We start from the raw sequence: 21,543 nt of genomic DNA, 5'->3' as shown, positions 1-21,543 counted from the left end.
ATCTGTAAAGTGCTTTTAACACATTGTTCTCTATAATATTACAATGGGCTGGTATTGTTTTTCTGAAAGATTTCCTTTTATTAACTTCATTTAAAAGCAATCTAGTATTAGATCTTGTTCATACAGCCTAAGAATGCAGAGGAATACTTCTGCTAGAAGATTACTAAATTCCACACCCAAATAAATTCCTGATAATTAATTTTTATAATTTATTTGGCAAACATAACTATCCGTGTATTTGTTAAAAAAATAAATTTTTATTTTTTTATATATGATGATGTTAAAATATATATTTTAAAAAAATATTATTTTAATATATTTTAAAATAATAAAATATTTTTTAAAAGTAACCCCTGCTGCAAAACCAAATAATCTCTTTAATCTTGTCAAGACAAACACAAGGTTCAAATAACCTTTTGAGAATTCAAGCGTAAAACATAGTTTTGAAATCCGGTCTGGTTTAGCGGATTGATCCAGAATTAGAACTGAGCTAAGTTGAAAAAAATAAAGGAAAAAAAAATTCGATGTGATCTAGTGACCTGATAAGACCCAACCACAAATCCGTTGATTTTTTTTTTATTATTTTCTACTAAAATAATATTGTATTGATTTTAAAAAAAAAAAATTTAACCTAACTAACCGATCTAGTTAATCAATCAAAACTCAAAACCTAAATTTTAAATCAGGCCGACCATCAGGTGCATATTGTTGGATTCAATTTTCAAGAATACATGAAGTGGCAGAGCAGATAAGGTTACTTCATGACTGCCCCTGTCAAATTGATGGGCATGGTGCCATTAAGTTTAGTGGGAGAAGGGAACAATGTCTGGGTTTTGCTTTATTCGATAAACCCACCCATTCTTTGTACAGTGATTTTCAAAAACTTTGTTTTTTTCCTTTAAATTAATTTATATTTTCTAATTTTAAATAGTGACGACCAAGTTTTTAACTCTCGTCTTGAGATTCCATTTTCTGCGAAGTTTTCTATTCAAAGAACACTGACCAAAGGGATAATTCAGCTCTCCATCTTTGAACAAGAGCAAGGAGCAACACTTGTTGACCGATAAAGTCAAAGCTCTTGCCTAGCCTAACTTTAGTAAGTGTTTTACACCATGGTATGAACCAGAAAGAGAAATGAATACCTTTATGCAATATTTTCAAAGCAAAAAAATGCTGCACCAGTACAAAATTAAACCAATTTCTCGAATAGAAGAAAGCATTTGTTACTGGCAACTGGATTTGCTGTTTCTTGTGGTTAAAGAATCCAAAGGAAATTCAAGATATCATCACTCTAGATAAAATAACATATTGGCAGAGAATAATACATGGCGGGGTCACCTATCCTATAGACAAGCAGATATAATCTTGCAAGTGATCTTAAAAATTGTCCTTTGCTTGGCTGATAACGCCTAACGCTTCTGAATCATTTGCTGTTGCTGGAATATTTAAGGTATCCCGGATTGCTGTGCTTGAAGTGCGAAGGAAAGGATTACAAGCCTTCTCAACCTTTAACTTGGTTGGAATCTGACGAGACAGAAAAATTCACCATTAATGTGGAACTTTAGGAAGATAAAACTTAAAGTTAAATGATAAGAGGAGAAAATAAAACACACAGGACTACCATATTAAGTCAAGTCCACACTCATTATGAAGATTGATAGTGGCTAAGCAACCCAGCTTGCTTGCCACTTCAACCTTTACTGAAACTGATCACCATTCCAAGGCATACAATGAGGAAGCTTGTGCGATTCTACGAGGTTCCAGGCAGGAAATCTAAGGGCGTATAACTTTGAGTGCTTCTATAAAGCTAAAGAAGGTATGTACTGTTGTACAGTAGGTGAGCATTGCAAAAGAGAAGTTAACTTCAAAATTGGATAATTGCATGACATGCAACTGAAATTGGTGCATATATTTTCTATCAAAAAGCAAGATACCTTTCAAAAGTCAATTTCAGTTTAAAAAATCAAAAGCTCAATCATGGATAGGAATGTCCAACACAGTGACGAGCTCCATGAGGGTTCAAGACCAAAGACTGATAAGAGGCACAAATCATAAAATCATTTCCTTTCTAGATTAAAAAAAAAGTCAGAAAATCTGGTGGCGCATCACTTAGTTGCTAAATTATCCTGGTCTTATACTAGACACAGGATAGAGTCCTGCTCTCATTGTGAACTCAAGGTAGGGTAGGGGGTGGGGGGGGTTGGGGTTCAGGGAGCGAAGGCTTCTCTCATCACAGTAGCCCATCATTGGCCCGGTATTCAATAAAGTAAGAAGGCTTAAGACTCACAGTTGGCAAACTCTTGCTGCGAAGATGTGCCACATGGGCTGCATAGGACTGGAGTGCCTCATTATTTGGATCTATGGACAGTGCAAACTTCGAATTACTCTGTCAAAAAACATGCATCATGGCATTTAACTTTGATTTTTAGTAGATAAAACAAGAAGAATATGGAAAACAAATATATAGATGACCAACCAACGTATATTCATGGCCGCAATATATATTTGTATCATCTGGCAGTGACATGATTTTCCTGAGGGATGAAAGCATCTGCAACAAAGAAAATCAGATGCTATAGTATTCAATCATCATGAAATCAGGCAACTAAGTTCTTATCAAATATGCTCTTTTGGTTAAGAGAGGCCTGCTGGGCTCTGGACTACAGTTGGGGGGGTAATTCTATCCCATCCTCCAATGTTCCGCTCATTCATTTCAATATTTGACAACAGGACTGTCCACTTGTGACTATAAAAGATTTCATCCAAACATCCAACTTGCAAAGTAAATACAAAAATAAACATATATTTTTTCAGGAGGCTTTAAAAACACAGAATTTTATGTTTTTTTTGTGGTGGTAGCTTGAGAAAATTTTCAACTTTCAAGTTCAGAAAACATGTATCATTTAACAATTCAATACTCTTTCTAGTTAAAAAGATGAAGTGATATTTTAAAGAATCATTTCACATTGAGGATTCAAGCGCTGAAACTTTGTCTAAATAGTAAGGCTCAATCCAATATATTCATCTCAATATTGCATCATCAGATATTATTTCCGACCTCAAAATTATAGCATAGTGAAGAACGCGTATCATGAATTACCTGCTCAGGTGTTCCTTCAAAAAGTTTGCCACATGACAAACTAAGTAAAGTGTCTCCTGCAAAAATTGCCCCCGAACCAGGAAAGTAGAAACTTACATGGCCTGCAATTAAATGAATGCTGAATGTCAAGACATCTATTGACTCAGTAGCTGCATAACCATAAAGCCTTGTGCTCTTTACTAAACCCAAAGCCCACAAGAGAAGCCAGCAAATATCCCACCATCCCACTTGAAAATACCCAGATTCTCCATGTATGCAATCACTAGAAAGAATGAGGACACAGACAATTTAACCAACAAAAGTGCTACATTTTCTTTCGTTGGCTTAGCTGAAACAACAAAAATTGTTTGTTTGCTTCATTTTTGTATTGAATGCATGCCACATGTCCCCCAATAACTAGATAATGTCCAAGCAGAAAGTCATAAAGATTCAAATTTTAATGGCATGGAGGACATATATCAGAAGGTATAGCCTGTTGTGGCCTTCCAACTGTTTCATATGACTCAGACTTTATATTGGTGTTCTACATATTTCAAATGAGTTTTTTTCTACTTAAAATTCATGTATCACAGGTTCATGCTTCTAGGAAATGCATTATTTTTTATTTTTTTGGAGCTGCAACTAGACGCGTTGATTTTACATGCCTTTTCCAGTTTCAACAGAAGAAACAATTGCATTTTGACATTATAATGGCATGTTTCTCACGAATAGGATTTCCTAATGTAGATTGATAAGGAAATCAAACCTCGGGTATGGCCAGGAGTTTCCATTACTAGCACCTCATGGCCTCCAAACATCCAGTTATCCCCATCATTCAGAACTATATCAATGCCAGGAATCCTATCCCTGTCAACTCCTGAACCAATTACCTACAAACAAAAAGCAAAACTGTAAAAACTACACAATTTTGAGAGCCACTTTACAAACAGGCATCTAGGTCCCTCTTAATACTCAGATGGCAGACACAGCATTCACTGAAAACCTTTGTCTGAGATTTTTTTTTTTTTAGAATTAGACTCAATACAAGCAGATTTAAAATGGTGAATAAAAATGCTGGCTTCTTGTTCTTTATATCAATTAAATGCTTGGGAGAAAAAAGAACTTGGTAACACCGTCGCATACCTTTGCACCATACCTTGCTTTCAACTCTTCATTCCCACCCGTATGATCATCATGATGATGAGTGTTTAGTATATAAGTCAAATTTCGGTTTTTCCGACTTAAAGCATCAATAACAGGTGCAGCTTCAGACGGATCAATAACTCCAACTGTGCCTGTATCCACGTCATGTAAAAGATATGCATAACTGTCCTTAAGACATGGCACCTGAAGCAATGAACGTAACAAAAAACGATATAAGGCATCCATTCACAATAAGAACACTAAATATTTCAAAACTATAACAGAGCTTGCAAAATAAAAACATTACAAATTCTTACCAATTCAATTTGCAATGAAGAAGACATATTGGAAACGCTGCAAAATTGAGCAACTTTAAGTGTTCGACTTGCTCCACGCAAGGTTTTGAACGGTGTGGACAACAAACGCATGAATCCATACACAAGAACTTTTCTAAGGGAAAGTTGTCTCGTGCCTGGCCTTACGCGAATCCCACTCCTCACCTAATAATACGAGAGAAAAAAAAAAAAAAACAATAAGGTCCTAATTCTCAATCTCCACAAATTTTGCAAGCACATCTACTGCACCAAAGGCCAGAAACAAACACCAAAAACCTATTCCATAGAGATGGAAAAGCATCCCCTGCGGTTCACAACAAAAGGCACCAGATGGAAACTAATAAATGGATCATATCCATTAGAAGGCCAAACAATATACATGGAAGGTTAACTTCTCAAAATGATTTCCTTTCATCAAAAGTTCATATGTCAACATACATGTCAACATACAAGTCACCAATCATGCCATCTCCTTCAACTTTCACTAAAAATAAAATGTCCATTGCATCAAATCACGTGATTCTTTACCATCCAACCTCCTGAACTTCTACCATTTGTTCTACTATCACTATCAACACCAGTACAAAACGGTAAATGGGCTTTCTTTAAAACAGTTAAAAAGAAAACTTTAAACAACAAACAAGCAGATAGTGCATAAAAAAATCAGAAGCAAAGATTTTCCAGTATCTCAAATGGGTTAAGACATCAAGATCACTCATTTCTCATAAAAGACTGAAACTTTAAAGTTTAAACAACCACTAAAGCACAAAACATAGAGTAAGATCAAAAGGGTTTGGAGTAAACAAGGAATGGAAACAAACAAGAAAGTAAACCCACCCTAGAGCAAGGAAGGGAAGCCATGGCACAAGATGCTTTGGAGATCATCTGCATCGCTCCCCTTCTTTCTCTTTCCCTCTTTTATTTTTTATTTTTTTATTCTTTTGAGTTTTTTAGAGAGAGAAGAGAGAGAGAGAGAGTTATTGTGGATGTTTGTGGGTTGGCACTTTGGTGGCACCTGTCACTTGAATGATGATGATGATTTATTATTAATGATACTTTGTTGACCAACATGGAAAACAGTCACCTAAATTGGAATTCTAAACACACACACAAGAATAGAATAAATTAAATTAGGGGGAAAAAAAAAAAATTAAAAAATTGATTAAACTAAGAAAATAAAAAAAAAAATCTAAAAAATAAAATTATAAAATTTTTTTTATAAAACCAATTAAATTTTTTAAAAAAATCAACTGTTCAGTTCGATTTCGATTTTATAAATAAAACTGAAAAAATAAAACTAAATTCAAATAGAAAAAAAACGAAAAAAAAAACTGAGTCAAACCGGTTTGAATTGATTTTTTTTCTAAAAAACCAAACTGAACCAAAACTATTGGTTTGAACTGGTTTTAGTTTTTTTTTAAATTGATTTAATTACCTTTTTTAATAAGAACTTAACCGAAAATTATCATCTCTATTTAATTATTATTAATTCAATATGATACTATAATTATTAAGACTCAATGAACTAACAAATATTTTTGAATTTTATATACTTGATAATCTAAAAAAAGATAAATTAAAATATTTGAATGTAATTAAAATTCAATACATATTGTTTTAATATATGATTGATAAAGTTAAGAAAATGTTATAATTTATGATTATATATATATATATATATATATAATCCAAACATTTTTATAATGCTCAATTGGAACTATAGATGTCGGTTTTTTAAATATTATTTTCCTCTTATTTTTTATTTTTATCAATTTTTATGGACTGCAATTTTGTTTTCTTCTGTATTATTATTATTCTACTAGCTTAATTTATGTTGCTTTTGTTCATTGTAGAAGAGATGATATAGTTACACGACGGGGAGGAACGTTAAAAGGAAAAGGTGACGGAGACCCTTTACGTGTAAGTGGCTGTTCGGAGTGGAGAGTAACGTCACTAACTGCTTTATGCTGGGCCCACGTGGCAGATTACGCGTCAAGTCCGATCCATCCTTTCCTTTTCCTTCCCAAAATTACCCTAATCAAGAATTTTTTTCTTAGCCCTAATCAAAGAATAATCATTAGAAATGCTTTCAGCAACAGTGGAACATAACGAGAACACACACACACAGCAAACAAGAACAGAAGATGTTAGGTCTTAATAGTGTTTTTAGGCCATGCTGAGATTCTTGAGAACGACCCGAGATCCAAACCGACTTGGTAGATCAAACCTGACCTGGCTCGGGTCGGGTTTTGTAATTAATAATATATAATTAACTTATTATAACCCAGTTAAAAACCCAGACAACAGACTTTCAACCTGTTCAACACCATAAGAAACTAATTGACTTTTTTTATATAAAAAAAATAGTCAAACTCACCAGAGCACGTGATTTAATCTTTGCTTATTCAATGGAAAATTGAGCCATTGTGGAGATGAAACCCATATGACCTATTGTATAAGTTATCTACTTAGCAGCACAAGTTGCTATCTTTATACCGCAAAAAGGTTTCATACAGCCAAATCTTAACTAATAAACAATCCTGAATCCATTCAAACCATGAGGACTTTCAATGATTAGAAGACTCAAAATTGTCCATCAATTAACCGTCAACTCAAGTTACAAGAGCCCACATAAGCCTTAACTTGGTCAAGTTATTTGGTGTGGTAGGTCTCTTATGGTACAGCAACAGTAATACAACAGGAGGTACAACAACATGACATGCTTGAGACTGAAACATGCTGCCTTTTGAAATCTGAAACTTGATCTCTCTAGCCATTGTAAGATGTTAATGGAAGCAGCCATGGACAGTTTATAGTTCATCCTGCAAAAGAAAAGTTCGGGGGGAAACTAAAGTATTTGAGCTGAAGCATGAGATGATTTTCCAGTGTAGATCATGCATGATTGTTGAGAACATCTCAAGCTGCATACTGTCTTCATTGCTAAGAAATTGATGTTATTACAGCTTACCATAAAGTTGATCTGCTTGTGTTGCTTTATATTGATTGGAAAAGAATATAGGTACCTTTTTTAATAAAATGTGATGGAAAGTAAAAGGCTCGAGCTAAGTAATTCATGCCTACTGTAGAGAAAGCCTTGATCTTTTACCATTTGCTATGAGTTTATTGAAAACAGAGTGAATTCAATTGGGAAAATGAGAGAAAGAGAGCCGAAGATATGCTTACATGGTAATCATCCATGTAGTCCCGAGGATCATGCTGCAAAACAAATTTTTTATGTTATATCAACATTCACCGAACCAATAAAAAGCTTCACAATAAATAAATAAAATGACGTTTTATTTTTTATGATTCTTTAGCTGTTCATCTCTCTTTCTCAAAGAAACATGATGAAAAGGTAATCTGAAAATGGTTTATTGTGTTGTACCTTACTTCTTTTAATGGTTTGGAGCATCATTCATCAAAATGATTCTATTAAATGGATACCATTAAAAAACTCAAGCAGCTGCATTCAAGAGATGCAACATTGAAGTGGCAACTAAGGTTTGATTAGAAGATATCAAGAGATATCATACCCTTCTGCGAGGCTTCCTGTAGCCCCTTTCTTTCCTCCTCTTTTCACCTTCCTCTCTTGCTCTTTGAGCTTCCTACTCATGCAATGATTCAAATCCATTGGATAATGCTAAAAAAGAATGGCTAAAAGTAGAGTCATAGGACAAATTGCAAATTCCCAAAAGCAAGCAAACAAAGGTAGTCACCTCTTCTTCTCGAGCTCTCCTCACTTTCTCTGCTTCCTCAAAGGCATCCTTTTCTATCTGGCATATACATAAAATGAGAATCCAAATACCAAATTTAAGCCATGTTCCTTGGAACCAAGCAGCCATTATGGATTCTAAAATCAATAATTCACCTCTCTATTCTGGAAAACATCTTCTACAACTTCTCTTGCATATTGTGGGTCATCACAGATCAATATGTTGTCAAAAATTGATCCAGCCTTCACCTGCAATGCAATATTTGATGTCATCAAATCAAGGTAACTCAGAGCATTTTTTAGTTGAGAGTATAAATCCAAACTCAACTGAAAACACAATGATGGAAGAGATTAATCTTTCTGCCAGGAATGTACAATGAGAAATTCAAATCTGTTTCAAGGTAAGGCATCTCAGTTGTTTGGACAGATCAAAAGGTTGAGTACAAATCCTAACTCCACTAAGAGGGTAGATATAAGTCAATAAACCAGTACAGCGAAAATGAATTATAATAAATGATTTTCCATCCAGAATGAAAGGCTGGTCGATACTCAAACAAACCAGTTTACCGATACTAGTATAATAAAATCTACTATCTTGATTTCAGATAAACAAAGCCAAGTTAAATATGAGAGGCAAATGTGTTTGTCAGATCAGATAATACAATCATTTGTCATTACAAAGAACTAAATTTTACTTTTTCCTGGTATCATTAATGTGCTATTTTTCCCCAAAACAATAGGTTGTATGAATGATCTCCAGTAGAGGTAAAGAAGTTATGAGACCTACCTGCCAAACTTCGATACCCACATATTTTGTTGGCTTCAGCACATAAAGGTCAGGATCATCTTCAAACTCTGACAAAATGAAAGGAAAAGAGGATTGTAAGCATTTACAAAATGAAAATGGATACTAAAATCAGGCACATCTATTAGATCGACCACATAGTTAGAAAGACAACTGATACAAACTTGTTGGAGGACTAGTTGCCTTTAATACCAGCAAATGTTCCTGCTACAACATAGAAGCTAACTCATTTACTATGCTCTGTTAGCATCCTATATGAAGTTTCCATTTTTTATACAATAAAAGACTTGTCTAAAACCCAGTAGCAAAGTTCACCACTTGGAACATACTGTCTACTCCATTATTTGGTTAAATGCTGGTATAAAGGCCAAAATGCTCATTTTCCTATTTCTGAGCATTTGTATCTGCCAAAATGTTCCAAAGCATTCTTCCCCAAATGAGTGATAAAAATAACCATTTGGTCTCAATGGAATGATTCATACCTGGGTTATCGATCCATGGAGTCTTCCATTTTCCCTTATAGTTAGGGTTCTTGATTTTCTACAATATCAGGATAACAACTTAATTCAATAATCATTATTAATCAGCTAAGATATTTTGTTCAAACTTTTGATTAATAGTATGGATGCACACCTTTCTTTTCCATGGTCCTTTGTAAGCTGGATTCGGTATCTTGGATGGCCTCCATATTCCATCCTCTTCTTCATCCCAATCATCGGGCTATTCAAAGCAGCAATAGAATAAGGCATTTTATATTTTGTCTTCTAGGCCGTGACAGTTAAGTAAACGACAAACCTACATATCTCTTCTTATTTATAACCTAATTATCCAACAATCAAGTTGAATAAGCGAGGGCCAAAAAGAAAGACATTTTCCTAGAGCCTTGTCATTGTATAAAGGCAAGTTGATCCATGAATAGTCTAATCACATGTTTCAAACCCCAATATGGTGAGAACAAGAAAATTACAGAAGAGATTCTAAAATGCGAAAGGCAATGAACAAACCTCTTTAGCCTTAGGATCAGGAATCTCCCGGGGAATAGAATCATATCCCTGCAACATCAAAGCAAATAGTTAAAGTACGAAATGTACCAGGAACATATATAATTCACTATTTCAACCATAGTATTAAGCAGACTACCAGGCAATACCTCTGGTTTGACATCATTAGGATCCTCGATATATTCTCTATCATCCCAGTCTGCCGGCTGCGAAACAGTGAAAGTCAACCTTTTCGGGCTAGACTAAAAACTCCAAACTATCAACAATGAAAATCACCACATTTTCCTGCAAAAAATGGAACCAAAATCCAACCCCAAGTTCCTATCGTACCTTCTTTGCTTTAGTATCTTTAATTTTTGGTGGCGGAAGAATATCCCAATCCGTATACATGGTTCCTGATTCCCTCTCTCTATTATCAACCAACACACTATAAGATGCATCAGGCCTAAGTATAAATGTATAGAAATGAGTCAACTTATCAGTTTCACATTGCAAATCCTTCTTGATAGGATAATTCTGTCCTTGATAAGACAATATAACATGAAGCTTCTTTGTTTGTGTACCGCATATATCTGGTCCAAACATAAAACTGCAAAGACAAAAGACACGGCAAGCTTTAAAGTTGACCACTTTCCAATTCTCAAACCTCAAAAGAATCAAATGGGTCATTTTCTTTACCTATAAGGAGTATCACCACCAAATTTCTTCTGATTAACATAGCCGGAAAGCAGCTTAATGTAACCACCACCACACTCAATATCTTGCTCAAACTTAATAGAATACTGAACCACTAAAGTCCTATTCTTGTTACTAAACTCTGGGGTTATCTTTGCTGATATAGCAAAATGCTTTGCATCATTATATGTTTGAATACCTGAAACACCATATTTCCACACAAATCAAACGAAAAAAAAACTCAAACCTTAGATAACAAAAACACAAAATGATCAAATCTTTAACATGTTATTGTACCTTTATCATCTGGATCACCAGGCCACTTCCCCGCGGTGTACTTAAAAGTACCAGCTTTGCCTTCACTTCTTTTCCAGTCTGATAAAACCCATCTACCTTTCCAACCATCTTCAAAACGTTCCTCAAAGAAGATTTCTGAGAGAGTGAAAGGGAAGAGGAAGAGAGAGTGGACAGCGAAGAGCAAAAATAGTTGCTTTAAGGCTTGAACGACATGTAGTTTTGGCTTGTTCTCCATTTCTGGTAAACCAGTTGGCCAAGTGCCAGTCTGCCAGAGATCGAGTGATAGGTATAGCAGGGCGAGAGAATCTAGTATGAGCAGTGATTTTACATAAATAACCCCTCTACAAATATAAAGTTTTTCAATATTCGGGGTTTTTTTTCTTTCTATGAATTTATTTAAAGTCAAAATTTAATTTCTTAATATTAAGAAAGCTGTTTGTAAGTTAGTTTTAACATGTTTTTTCTTTATTATTATTAAAATTTAATTTTTTTTATATTAAATTAATATTTTTAATGTTTTTGATTATTTTAATGACCAGTTATTAAAAATAAATTTAAAAAATAAAAACAATTATTTTATATTTTTTAAATAAAAAATATTTTAAAAAATAATTATTATTGTATTCTTAAACACTTTTTAGAAAAAAAATTTCTGGAATTTCTAAACATTTTAGTGTGATAACATTTGATTTATATTTAAAAAAGATTATATTTTACATATCGGATCAATGCTAAAAATAAATTTTAATAAAATAATTAAAATTTTCTTTTTCTCATTTCTTCCCTCCTCGCAACTTTCTTCTTTCTTGTTCCCCTCTCTTTTCATCTATTCTCTTTTCAAAACATCTCCTTTTCTTAATTTTAGGTCGATTTCTTCTCTTCCTTTGAAAAAAAAGAAGGTTTTGAAATTGAAAATATAATACAGATTACTTCTTGAATCTAGTGATTGATGCCACTTCAAGTTTTCAACAGTTGGAGTGTATCTTGACTTTTATTTATTTTACAGTGTGATTGTGAATATTTTTTTTTAATTTTTTTTTATATTAAAATAATTTTTTTATTTTTTAAAAATTATTTTTAAAATTAACATATTAAAACAATCCAAAATACAGATTGAACAGTGTTTTTAAACTCAATAAAAAATTCATGAAATTCTGAGTAATTGTCCAAGATAAAAGGCATCATAGAACAACTTTCTCTCACTCAAACAAATGGCAATTTTGAATCATTTAACATTATGTCATCATTTTGTAGAAATCAACTAGTTTCATTCCTCGTGCTCTGTTAATGGTATGAATTACGAGGTGTCAATAAGGTTCATGTGAGCTTATTTTGCAAACATTAGGAGTAATCTCATGTCGAAAAAAGTTAACTTGGTATGAATAAGAACAATAAAAGAAGAAAACCTTAAATGCTGTTGTTTTCTTGGGCACACAAAAAAATAGTTAGGCAATGGAAAACTTTTGATAATGTTATCATAACTAACCTAATGATCAACTTAATTTTAAGCATTCTAACCTGATAACCTAATTACATGTATAGCTCGAGAATCAAATTAATCATGTCAAATACATTTGAAAAAACAAATACAACTTGAATGATTAATAATAACATGAAACTGATTAAAAAGAAAATTAATATATCATATTTAATTATGTTAATTTTGAAATAAAAATACAATGAATCACTTTGTCGACTTAAGTTTAAAACAAAAATCATGACTGGTTAGGGGTATAATTACAATGCGTTAAGATAGTTGGTTAGCTTTTTTTTTTTGTTTTCCTTTTTTTATTTTCTCTTCTAGTAGGCCTTCATTGAACTTCAGTTAGATGGAATTCAAGACTAAATTGAAGAGATTTTTTTGAATAATTAGAGATTAAATTGAAAAGAAAAGAGTTTAGATGCACGTGAGATGAAATTCAAGACTCAATTGTGCTTATAAAATCATGAAAGTAAAAAAAAATAAAAAAATAAAAAATTGTGGTAGCTGGTCCTCCCACACGCTAGGGCATGTTAACCAAGCTCTAGCTATTGTGGGAATTGTATTTTAAAAAGTATTTTGTTTTTTTTTTTTGTCTCTATAATTATCCCAACATGTTTTTTTATGACATAGTAGCGATTTATTTATTTATTTATTTATTCTCCCCTTGAAATCCGCAAAGTTATTTAATAAATGAATGAGAGAGCAACTAAAACAGCATGCTTCAAGTCATCAAAAGCATTTAGAATAATATCTGAAACCTTCAAAGCTTTCTTTGCTGCTCTGATCACTTATTTTACCATAACCTCATCTTGTTCTGTTGTGAGAATGAAGCTGGGGAAGTCCTTTAGATGAAAATCTATCATCCTTGGAATCCTCTCTATTTTGGTCTCTAAAAGCCAGTTTGTACAAGTTGCTGCTTCTGTTTTTTGGGTTGAAAAGCATCGTAAAAAGCATAAGCTTAGATAAATTAGGCTACGACAAAATAATGCTGGTATACTACTAGTTTTGTTTACTCAAACTCTAAGATTAGAGATAATTATGATATATTTTAAAATATAATAATTCATAAAATATAATATAAGAATTGTCGCAGCACGCGGAAGAATTATGGAAAAAGAACAGATTTCTAGCATCTTTCTTTTAAATAGGAGTAGTATTATGATCACTAGAAACCCTAACTGGTAACAGAGATTTTATGGCTATTGGTTAAAAAAGAAAAATTCTGCCTAAGGCAGACTGCATTGCTGGTTTTGTCTTAAAAAATGTTTATTAGTTTATGCTATGACTGACTAGTGAATAAGCTCGAATAATTCCAAAAAAATTCAGCTGAAAACATCTCAAGTCTAATTAATTTGGATATGATCTCAACTTCAACAGGTTGGGCACAACTAATTTGATCCATTATAGAAGTAGGTTTGTAGAACGTGCTGGTCAAATCTCACCATAATCCACCAGTTGTATTAAAAATTATACTTGTTTTTATGCATGTGTATAGACTTTTTGTTAGACTTGAACTTATTGATACATATCCTGTATGAATTATGGAGTAAGTTTAGGATATTTTAAAGGAGTGATGCCTTCTTCTATGAGATGTTTTATAATGTGAATAGGCTAAGAAACCATATAGGCTTGTAATCCACAAGCAGACAGTAGGAAGTTTGAGTTCCTCCGTAGCTACAAGACTGAAGAACATGCCAGCAAGCATCCGAGACTATGCAAGTCTCTAGCGGGACGACTACGTTTGGTGAATTGAGCTTAGCAGGAAGATCAGGAAATGGGACTCAGATTGACAGTAGGAAGGTTCAGTTTGTTGTTTGCAGGACTTCAAATCTATGTTTTATGTGAAATTAAAATTATTTCAGTTTGTTGGCTTCAGGTGCATTCTGATGCCAATTATGGTGAAACATACCACTTAGAATGACATTGGAATTGGAGAAGTCCAGCAGTCATTATTCTTCAAAACATTCCTCCATTTTGTTTTCTAGACCATGACATCAAAACAGGATTTGGATAACATGTTGATGACAGACTCAGCACCTGCATTTGTTGTTGATTGGCAGAAATTGATCAACTGTACCATGATATCTCTTTATGCTATCTATCCTTGGAGGTTGAGAAGCTTGCCAGTTTACAAAACTAGCACCCATTAAGTTTCAAATTCGCATTGGAAGTGTTCAATTTCTTGAGCTAATTCATATCCACAGAATGCAAATACGAGAACATGTAAAAGGGACATATTCTGATAGAAACTTGCATAAGCATTCCAAAAGGAGATAAAATATTGATTTTCCAGCTGATGGAACTGTTTATTGTGTAGCTTTCAGGGAAAAAGACAAACAAATTCCTGTGAGGATAAAAAAAACCCTGCACTTACAACAAATGCTTTCTTTGATAATTATTAGTGATCTATACCTCAAACCCATGTAGGATTTATGTACATTGATTAGAACACTGAGCTCCTAAGCCCACTTGGTTTGGTTGCTAAGGGGCACAGCTCCAATGGTATGTTACTATTATATGCATCACCAACACTGCATGTGGCCAAGCTACAAAAACTAATAGTATCACCTCTTTGTTTTAGTGTCTACAGTTCGGATCGCCAGTGATGATTGTGATCCACCACCTAGTGCTGCAGCAGCTGATTCAACGTGTGTAAGAAGATACTCGTAAATCTTCTTTCTTAACCTGTCAACAGTCTCTGATGAAACATGGGGTGCTTCTGCTTCATCCTTGTTCAATCCAATCTCATCTAACCAGTCATTCACACTTTTAAGCTGCGTCAACATCCCTGCTATTTGGCCATTATCTGACAAAGCTGAGGTATCCACATCGGCATCCAAGAACCTCTCAACAAATCCCAAGAACCAATCCTGGGATTCCATCCGCAACATTTCTGCCAAGTCCACTGCCTCGTCAAGGCCATTTCCTTTGATCCACTCTGGTGGAGGTTGGGGTGGCACCTTTTGAGTAATGGCAGAATTATCCCCTGGTTTGCGAAAAGCTCCTGTTGCTACAAGCTTGGAGCCAACCACTGGACGGGCTTTCCCTTGAGTTTTTGTTGAGGTATTCTTCGAAGAATTTTCAAGTACTAAAATGGATTGATTGCTGGCAGTAGGCTTTGTACCAAGAGAAGGAGTTGTAGAATCTTTGGTAAACACTGAAAAGGACGACAGATTGGTGGTCAGTGCAGCTTGGACCCAAGAGGCTGCATGTTTACGTCTATCAGACATGACCTTTAGTGCTTCTTCAGATGGATTGTCATTGGAATCTGGGGATGAACCAACTAGAGTAATTTTAAAAAGAGAATCGGCAATCAAGTGAGAATTATTCAAGTTCGCATGAAGATTTAAAAACTGCTCCACAGCAGGTTTTGGGTTATCTTCCTTAGCAGAGCAAGTCAGGTCCGCGTACATGCTGCAAGAGAAAAGAGACACAATACAAAATGTCAGAAAAAAATAATTAAAACTGAAATGTTCATACACTAGAAAAAAATTGAATATAGATTACACATCCGAGATGTCAAATCAAAGAATCCCCTGAAAATTACTTTTCTCATATTCTCAATATTTTAATCATGCAAGTAGAACTCAAGTTGATCTCGGTTTGTCCAACATTTCTCAAATATGGACTGGATGCAGTCCAAGCTACAAAGAAATCAGAAGTGCAACTAGAAAGTTTTGACATTTTCTTCTTCTTTTTATAATTAACCACGCTGTTTGCATATAACTACTCTTTGATTCATAGAACCTTCAACAGTATTTGCTATGAAGTTTCATATTAGCCCGGGAGTCTTTTGATCAATGCATGAGTTCATTTTTCTTGCAATTGATGCCTTATAGATCAAATGAAGCTGTCTTCATTTACCAAGACGACTGCATCATTCATCCTAAACCAAGCTATACAACTTGAATGCTTGCTACAGCCTAGTGATCTAATACTTCTACCCTTGTTGCTACTATTTCTTTGAGTAGTTATACCTTAGACATCGAAGTAAGCTCTCTGCAGCAGTTGCCTCTTGAATAGCGTCTATTGCTGCCATCTGTGCAGCATCTCTATGCTTCACAACTTCCTGCTATAAAAAAGGTGTACAGATATGTGAAAATTGAAAATATCAAAGTAATTAAATTTAATAAATCTTCTAGAAGACCAGAAACCAATTGAACTAAATGTTACAGATAATAACTGTGGAATCAAAAGAATGGCTCTTAACCACTAAAATAATTAACGTATCAGCAGTGTCCCTAGATTATGTGGAAAACTTGCATTTCCCATGAGCAAATCACTTAGCTACAGAATGTATGATGTGGCGTTGTATTATACATTGATATTTACTTACAGTCTGTAAGTTACAGATGACTATGCTGCTATGAGCAAACAGCTGAAAGCAGAAGATCAAGGTTTAAGTGGCCTGAGGCCCCTGCCTCCCAGGTTCAGGCCATGTATTCTGTTATCATTAATTCAAAACTACTTCATGAAGAAATGCTGGCTAAAAAGTACATCACACTTTCTGTTTTGAATTCTTTTGATGATGGGATTGTTTGGGAGCGACACATTTGGACTTTCAACCTCCTTGTCAAAGGAGGTGTGGCTACTATGTTATGCTCGGGCCATGCATTATATTATAAAATAGCTCAACAGAATGCTCTTAAGCAGCACAGTGATTCAGCACTCAACAAACAGGTAACGTTAATAAAGTCTAGAAACTCAATCATATATAGCACTATCTTTTTTTTCTCTCGGAAAACAGAAAGAAAGCCCATGAACTTGTCAAAATTGAAGTTTTACCTTTCCAAGTTTGGCAAGAGAAGAGGGTAGTGAACTCCATGAAACACTTCCATCAGCCAGTCTTCTGCTATTTATCGAGACCTTGACCAGATTTCCTGGTAACCCATTGTTAGCATGTTCTGATGATTTCTTTCCAACACTTGTTCTTAGCTTATTTGACTTGTCTTGTTCATCCAAACTTCCATTTGCAACATTTTTCTTGGTAGATATCTGAATTTTATTCTCCTCTTTAGACGACTTGGCAGATACTTGGGCCCTATAATCCTCTTTAGATGGCAATCTCTCACTTGATGTACTTTTTCTCGGAGTCTGCCATGAACAATTAGCTTAGATGGCGAGCATGATAATTCGACAAGCATGAGTTGGGAAACCAGTGACAGTGAATTGGAGAATTGCAGTAAAAAGCACAACATTTCCAAAATCTCCTTTGAGTCCCATAGATTCAGGACCTTTTGGGTCACACAAAATCAGGACACTAATAAGAGTGAGATAAATCAATTCAACAGTTTACCAATCAGAAAGGATTTAAGTTTGAAAAAAAGGCTCAAGTACTGAATATTTAAGAACGTTGAAAACCGATGATCAAGAAAAGAACGAAATCAGACTTGGCCTGCCTGTTACTCCAAATTTATGACAACATTTTACATCTAAACTGAAACAGGACATTTTTTCAAGTACATCTCAACCAAATCACAGTCTGCTTAAAGACAAAATCCATTTATAATGATACTTACAGAAATACTCCTAGCTTCAGGCTTTGAATCATGTCTGGCAGCTCTCAATTTCGAATTCTCTCTATGCTTCACCTCCACATTCCCCTCCCAACTTTTCCTCAAGGCTTTTGCCCCCAACTCAATCCCCTGAACAACATTCTTGATCACCGGCTCCCTCCTTGCAGTGGGACTGGCCCCACGAACAGAGCTTGCCTTTTCTACAATCCAAGGTGATCCCTTGTCCAGTCCCTTAACCTTTGCCTGCAGCCGAACCCCATTTGAAAACTTCTCAAATGAAGTAGGCAAGGAATAACAACTAGTCGGGGAAGAAGGAATTGATCTTGAACTCGTTGACTTAAATTTTGCCACAGATTCCTTCTTCGAATCCAGATTTAGTGTAAGTTTTGACAATTGAGACTTTGATCTAGTCAGAGTCGTCTTCTTATCTGACAAAGCATCCTTATTAGAATTACCATTCAGTCTAACCCCCACTGATTTATCCTTTTCTCCAACATTCGATTTCGCACTGCTCAAAACACCCCTTCTAGGTGATTTGGCTTTCCCCACGTGATTATTATTGAGAAAACCAGGAGACTGTGTTGCTACAATATCTTCAGGGCTCCCTACACAAGGGTGCCTCCCTGGTACTGGCCTAACCCCTCTAAGAATAGGTACTGGTGAGGCTGATTGAAGCCTTTCAACATGAATAAATTGGCCTAATTGGATTTTATCACTAAGAATTAAATCATCATGCTCATCAGGCAAAGACACATAAGTCGCATGAGATGAATCTGATACCTTAAGATAAAACCCTTGATTAGCAAATAACTCACCACCTGCTAATGCTGGCACAATGCTCACCACTTGCAATAAAGATGACCTGTGTTCCCCAGCAACCTTGACATCTGTATTCATGTGCTGCAAAAGCTTGAGTAACACTCCAGGTACAAGACTTGCCATTTGTTAACAGGCCTTCAGTTTGCATCACTCAAAGGATACCACAGATGGAAAACTTGAAGAAATAGGTGAAAAGGAAGAGTTTTTGCCAATGCCCAGATACTCTGAGGATACCCCAGATGGAGAACTTGAAGAGATAGTTGAAAAGGAAGAGTTTTTGTCAATATTTAAAAAAAAATGCAAATTTGCAATCAAAGATTTTTACTTTTCTTCAGAAAAGGAAATAAAGGATCACCCTTTAGACCCAAATGAAATTTGTTACCACAAAAAGCTTTAAACCACATATCAGTTTCAAAAAAGTGAGAGAAATGGAATGCTCAAGATCCAGATTAGAAGAACAAACAAGATACCAACCAATACATAAACTAAGAGCAAAAACAAGCCCCAATAATCAAGAACCTAACTAAAAGTAAATATTAGACACCAAAACGGAAGGCGAACGGTACGACGGGGGAAGCCTGCCTAGCAAAACCAAGCTTGGAAAGACTACCAACCAACAAGATGGAAACTTTTTTCAAGAAAATACATTAATCAATAATAACAAAACAAACCCAGGAACTGAAAACTCCTTTAAAGATGCTTTCAGAAGCAATAATGGTGTCCAGCTTGGCAGAGGCAACTGAAGTGCGTGCTCAAAAACTCAACAACTCAGAAAGAGAAAAAGGAAGACTCATAAATAAGATTTGGTCTTCCTTTTGCTAATAACTCATTACAAGAGACAACCAAGATAAGGAAAACCCAAAGGCAAGTTTGCAAATTTATTTTGTAAATCAAAATGGAGTTAAAAAAGGCAACCTTTTTTTTTAATACAAAGCACACAAAGAAGCTAAGCTAGTTCTTGACAGGTGCAGCATGTAACATGGGATATGATATCATGTGATCATAAGAAGCTGAAATTTTTGCAACATACCGATGAAAAGCTAAAGAGAATAATTGATGATGCCAGGCTTAATGTATGATTGGTATGTATTGCACAATCCAGAGAGAGAGGAGGTGTCAGAGCCTGACACATTGACATATGCACAACAACTTGTAATGTGTCCAAGAAAGAAAGATGAAACCTGACCCACTTCGACTAGCTCTCTTTGATTGGATTGAGGATTTCAATCCATGAATATAAAAAAGGATTTGTAGATTGTACTTAGTGAATTGAAAGTGTTTGTTTTTGTGGATTTGGACTCGGTGAAACAAAAGTCTCTTGAATTCTTGCAGAAACTGTTAGAGGAATATTACTGTCATATAGAATGCAAGGATTAAGTTGCTTATTTTGTCAGTAATCAATCTATGGAATTTTTTAAATAATTAAATTTATTCCTTTATAATTCCTGAATTTTAAAGAATTCGATGCTTTTAATTTAACATTAGTCCTTGATAAAAAAAAAAAAAAAAAAGTTTATGAATTAAATGGTATGAACTCATTAAAGGTAAGAAGATGAACAGTTTTTTTTTTTTTTAACTGCATGTAAATGCATTGAATTATACACATACTTACAAATATAGTTTATGACTTGATGTTGTTTGAGTAGTTTTTTTTTAAAATATAGTTTGGATTTACAAGGAATGAACACTGGCTATCTTGAGCATTAGTGAGCACTAGGTGGAGGTGGTGTTTAAAAGTATTGTAATGATTGTTTTTTTTAAAATGTTTTTTATTTATAAATATATTAAATTTTTATTTTTTTAAAAAAAATTATTTTTCATATCAACACATTTTAAAAATATATAATTTTTTTTTAAATTTTAATAAAAAATAAGTTGGCTCATAAATTTTAAAACAAGATATATTTAACAACAAATACATAATCTTGAAAAACGAAAACTGATTTAAGAATATCATCACCGATTAAGTTATATGTAACATTCAAAGAAAACTAAAAAATAAAAAATAATAATTTTGGATAGTGTATGTTATGCGTATGAGAGTGCAAATGGGTGCATGTGCTCCGCAATTGGGGGTGTTATTTACAAGGTAAAGGTTGTCGGCTACCTGAAAAGGTTGTCAAATCCCTAAGATAGCATGGCAGTTGCTGTTCTTTCTTTTATCATGTTTCTATTTTTTTTTATTTTTTTTATTACTCTATTCTATTATCTTGGAAATAACTAGTGATTTTATTTTTTTCACCGATGAGTCATATGACTCACGAATCAGTGTCAAGGCATGGGGTAGATTTCTTATATTAAAATAATTTTTTATTTTTTAAAAAATTATTTTTAAAATTAGCATATCTAAATGAATCCAAAATATAAAAAAAAATTAAAATTTTTATAAAAACATGGTTTGCACTGGATTCCAAAATGATGTCAAATTCTTGTTGCTAAACTTGGTTTGTATATAAGCATAGTAGTTATTAATTAAATCTTAATTGAGTTTTAAATTGTCAATTTAGAATTAATTTAGTTTAATTTGATTAACCTAGTAAATTTATTGGCCTTATTAAAACTCGGCCATAAAATCATGTTAGTTTTTAATTTTTCACAAATTAATATTGTTTTGATCTTTTATTTTTAAAAAAAAAACACTTAAGTTTATATATCAAATACATGATTCAAGTCTTACC

General features: G+C 34.0%; 3 protein-coding genes across 4 annotated transcripts; all 3 read right to left on the bottom strand.

Moving 5' to 3' along the window:
* Positions 1-1,186: 1,186 nt before the first annotated feature.
* LOC118038577 (hydroxyacylglutathione hydrolase 2, mitochondrial) lies at positions 1,187-5,561 on the bottom strand. The gene is made up of 8 exons (XM_035044976.2): positions 5,395-5,561; positions 4,540-4,722; positions 4,223-4,426; positions 3,846-3,969; positions 3,101-3,201; positions 2,477-2,551; positions 2,288-2,386; positions 1,187-1,524 (listed from the first exon to the last, which is right to left on the bottom strand). Exons 1-8 carry the CDS (start codon positions 5,446-5,448, stop codon positions 1,378-1,380), a joined length of 987 nt encoding a protein of 328 aa, XP_034900867.1. The 5' UTR covers positions 5,449-5,561; the 3' UTR covers positions 1,187-1,377.
* A 1,464-nt stretch (positions 5,562-7,025) lies between these two features.
* LOC118038578 (calreticulin-3) lies at positions 7,026-11,319 on the bottom strand. Its single transcript, XM_035044977.2, has 13 exons — positions 11,048-11,319; positions 10,754-10,949; positions 10,406-10,664; positions 10,225-10,281; positions 10,079-10,126; positions 9,708-9,794; positions 9,557-9,614; positions 9,057-9,124; positions 8,426-8,518; positions 8,274-8,330; positions 8,091-8,162; positions 7,741-7,773; positions 7,026-7,379 (listed from the first exon to the last, which is right to left on the bottom strand). The coding sequence occupies exons 1-13, from the start codon at positions 11,280-11,282 to the stop codon at positions 7,368-7,370; spliced, it is 1,275 nt and encodes a 424-aa protein (XP_034900868.1). The 5' UTR covers positions 11,283-11,319; the 3' UTR covers positions 7,026-7,367.
* A 3,466-nt stretch (positions 11,320-14,785) lies between these two features.
* Positions 14,786-20,159, bottom strand: LOC118038579 (uncharacterized). 2 transcript variants are annotated; one of them, XM_035044979.2, is made up of 4 exons: positions 18,050-20,159; positions 17,316-17,624; positions 16,508-16,602; positions 14,786-15,944 (listed from the first exon to the last, which is right to left on the bottom strand). In XM_035044979.2, exons 1-4 carry the CDS (start codon positions 18,986-18,988, stop codon positions 15,095-15,097), a joined length of 2,193 nt encoding a protein of 730 aa, XP_034900870.1. In that variant the 5' UTR covers positions 18,989-20,159; the 3' UTR covers positions 14,786-15,094. The 2 variants fall into 2 exon arrangements, with proteins under 2 accessions (XP_034900870.1, XP_034900871.1); XM_035044980.2 differs by having other exon boundaries at positions 16,508-16,599; positions 18,050-20,157.
* Between the last annotated feature and the right edge of the window lie 1,384 nt (positions 20,160-21,543).

Source organism: Populus alba, chromosome 17 (genome assembly GCF_005239225.2).
Source record: "Populus alba chromosome 17, ASM523922v2, whole genome shotgun sequence".
In the NCBI taxonomy this organism is placed as follows: Eukaryota; Viridiplantae; Streptophyta; class Magnoliopsida; order Malpighiales; family Salicaceae; genus Populus; species Populus alba.
The sequence above is the reverse complement of the archived record's forward strand: the minus strand, read 5'-3'. Positions and strand labels throughout refer to the sequence as shown.

Excerpts from the sequence above, each read along its gene's own strand:
- LOC118038577 (XM_035044976.2), bottom strand. The coding sequence starts at position 5,448 with ATGCAGATGATCTCCAAAGCATCTTGTGCCATGGCTTCCCTTCCTTGC. Across the intron at positions 4,723-5,394 it reads CTTCCCTTCCTTGCTCTAGG|GTGAGGAGTGGGATTCGCGT; the intron begins GTGGGTTTACTT and ends TCGTATTATTAG. Across the intron at positions 2,552-3,100 it reads TTGAAGGAACACCTGAGCAG|ATGCTTTCATCCCTCAGGAA; the intron begins GTAATTCATGAT and ends TCTTTGTTGCAG.
- LOC118038578 (XM_035044977.2), bottom strand. The coding sequence starts at position 11,282 with ATGGAGAACAAGCCAAAACTACATGTCGTTCAAGCCTTAAAGCAACTA. Across the intron at positions 10,282-10,405 it reads AAGATACTAAAGCAAAGAAG|CCGGCAGACTGGGATGATAG; the intron begins GTACGATAGGAA and ends ACTGTTTCGCAG. Across the intron at positions 9,795-10,078 it reads CTGATCCTAAGGCTAAAGAG|CCCGATGATTGGGATGAAGA; the intron begins GTTTGTTCATTG and ends TGCTTTGAATAG.
- LOC118038579 (XM_035044979.2), bottom strand. The coding sequence starts at position 18,988 with ATGGCAAGTCTTGTACCTGGAGTGTTACTCAAGCTTTTGCAGCACATG. Across the intron at positions 17,625-18,049 it reads CTGAAGCTAGGAGTATTTCT|ACTCCGAGAAAAAGTACATC; the intron begins GTAAGTATCATT and ends TGTTCATGGCAG. Across the intron at positions 15,945-16,507 it reads AGCTTACTTCGATGTCTAAG|CATGTACGCGGACCTGACTT; the intron begins GTATAACTACTC and ends TTTCTCTTGCAG.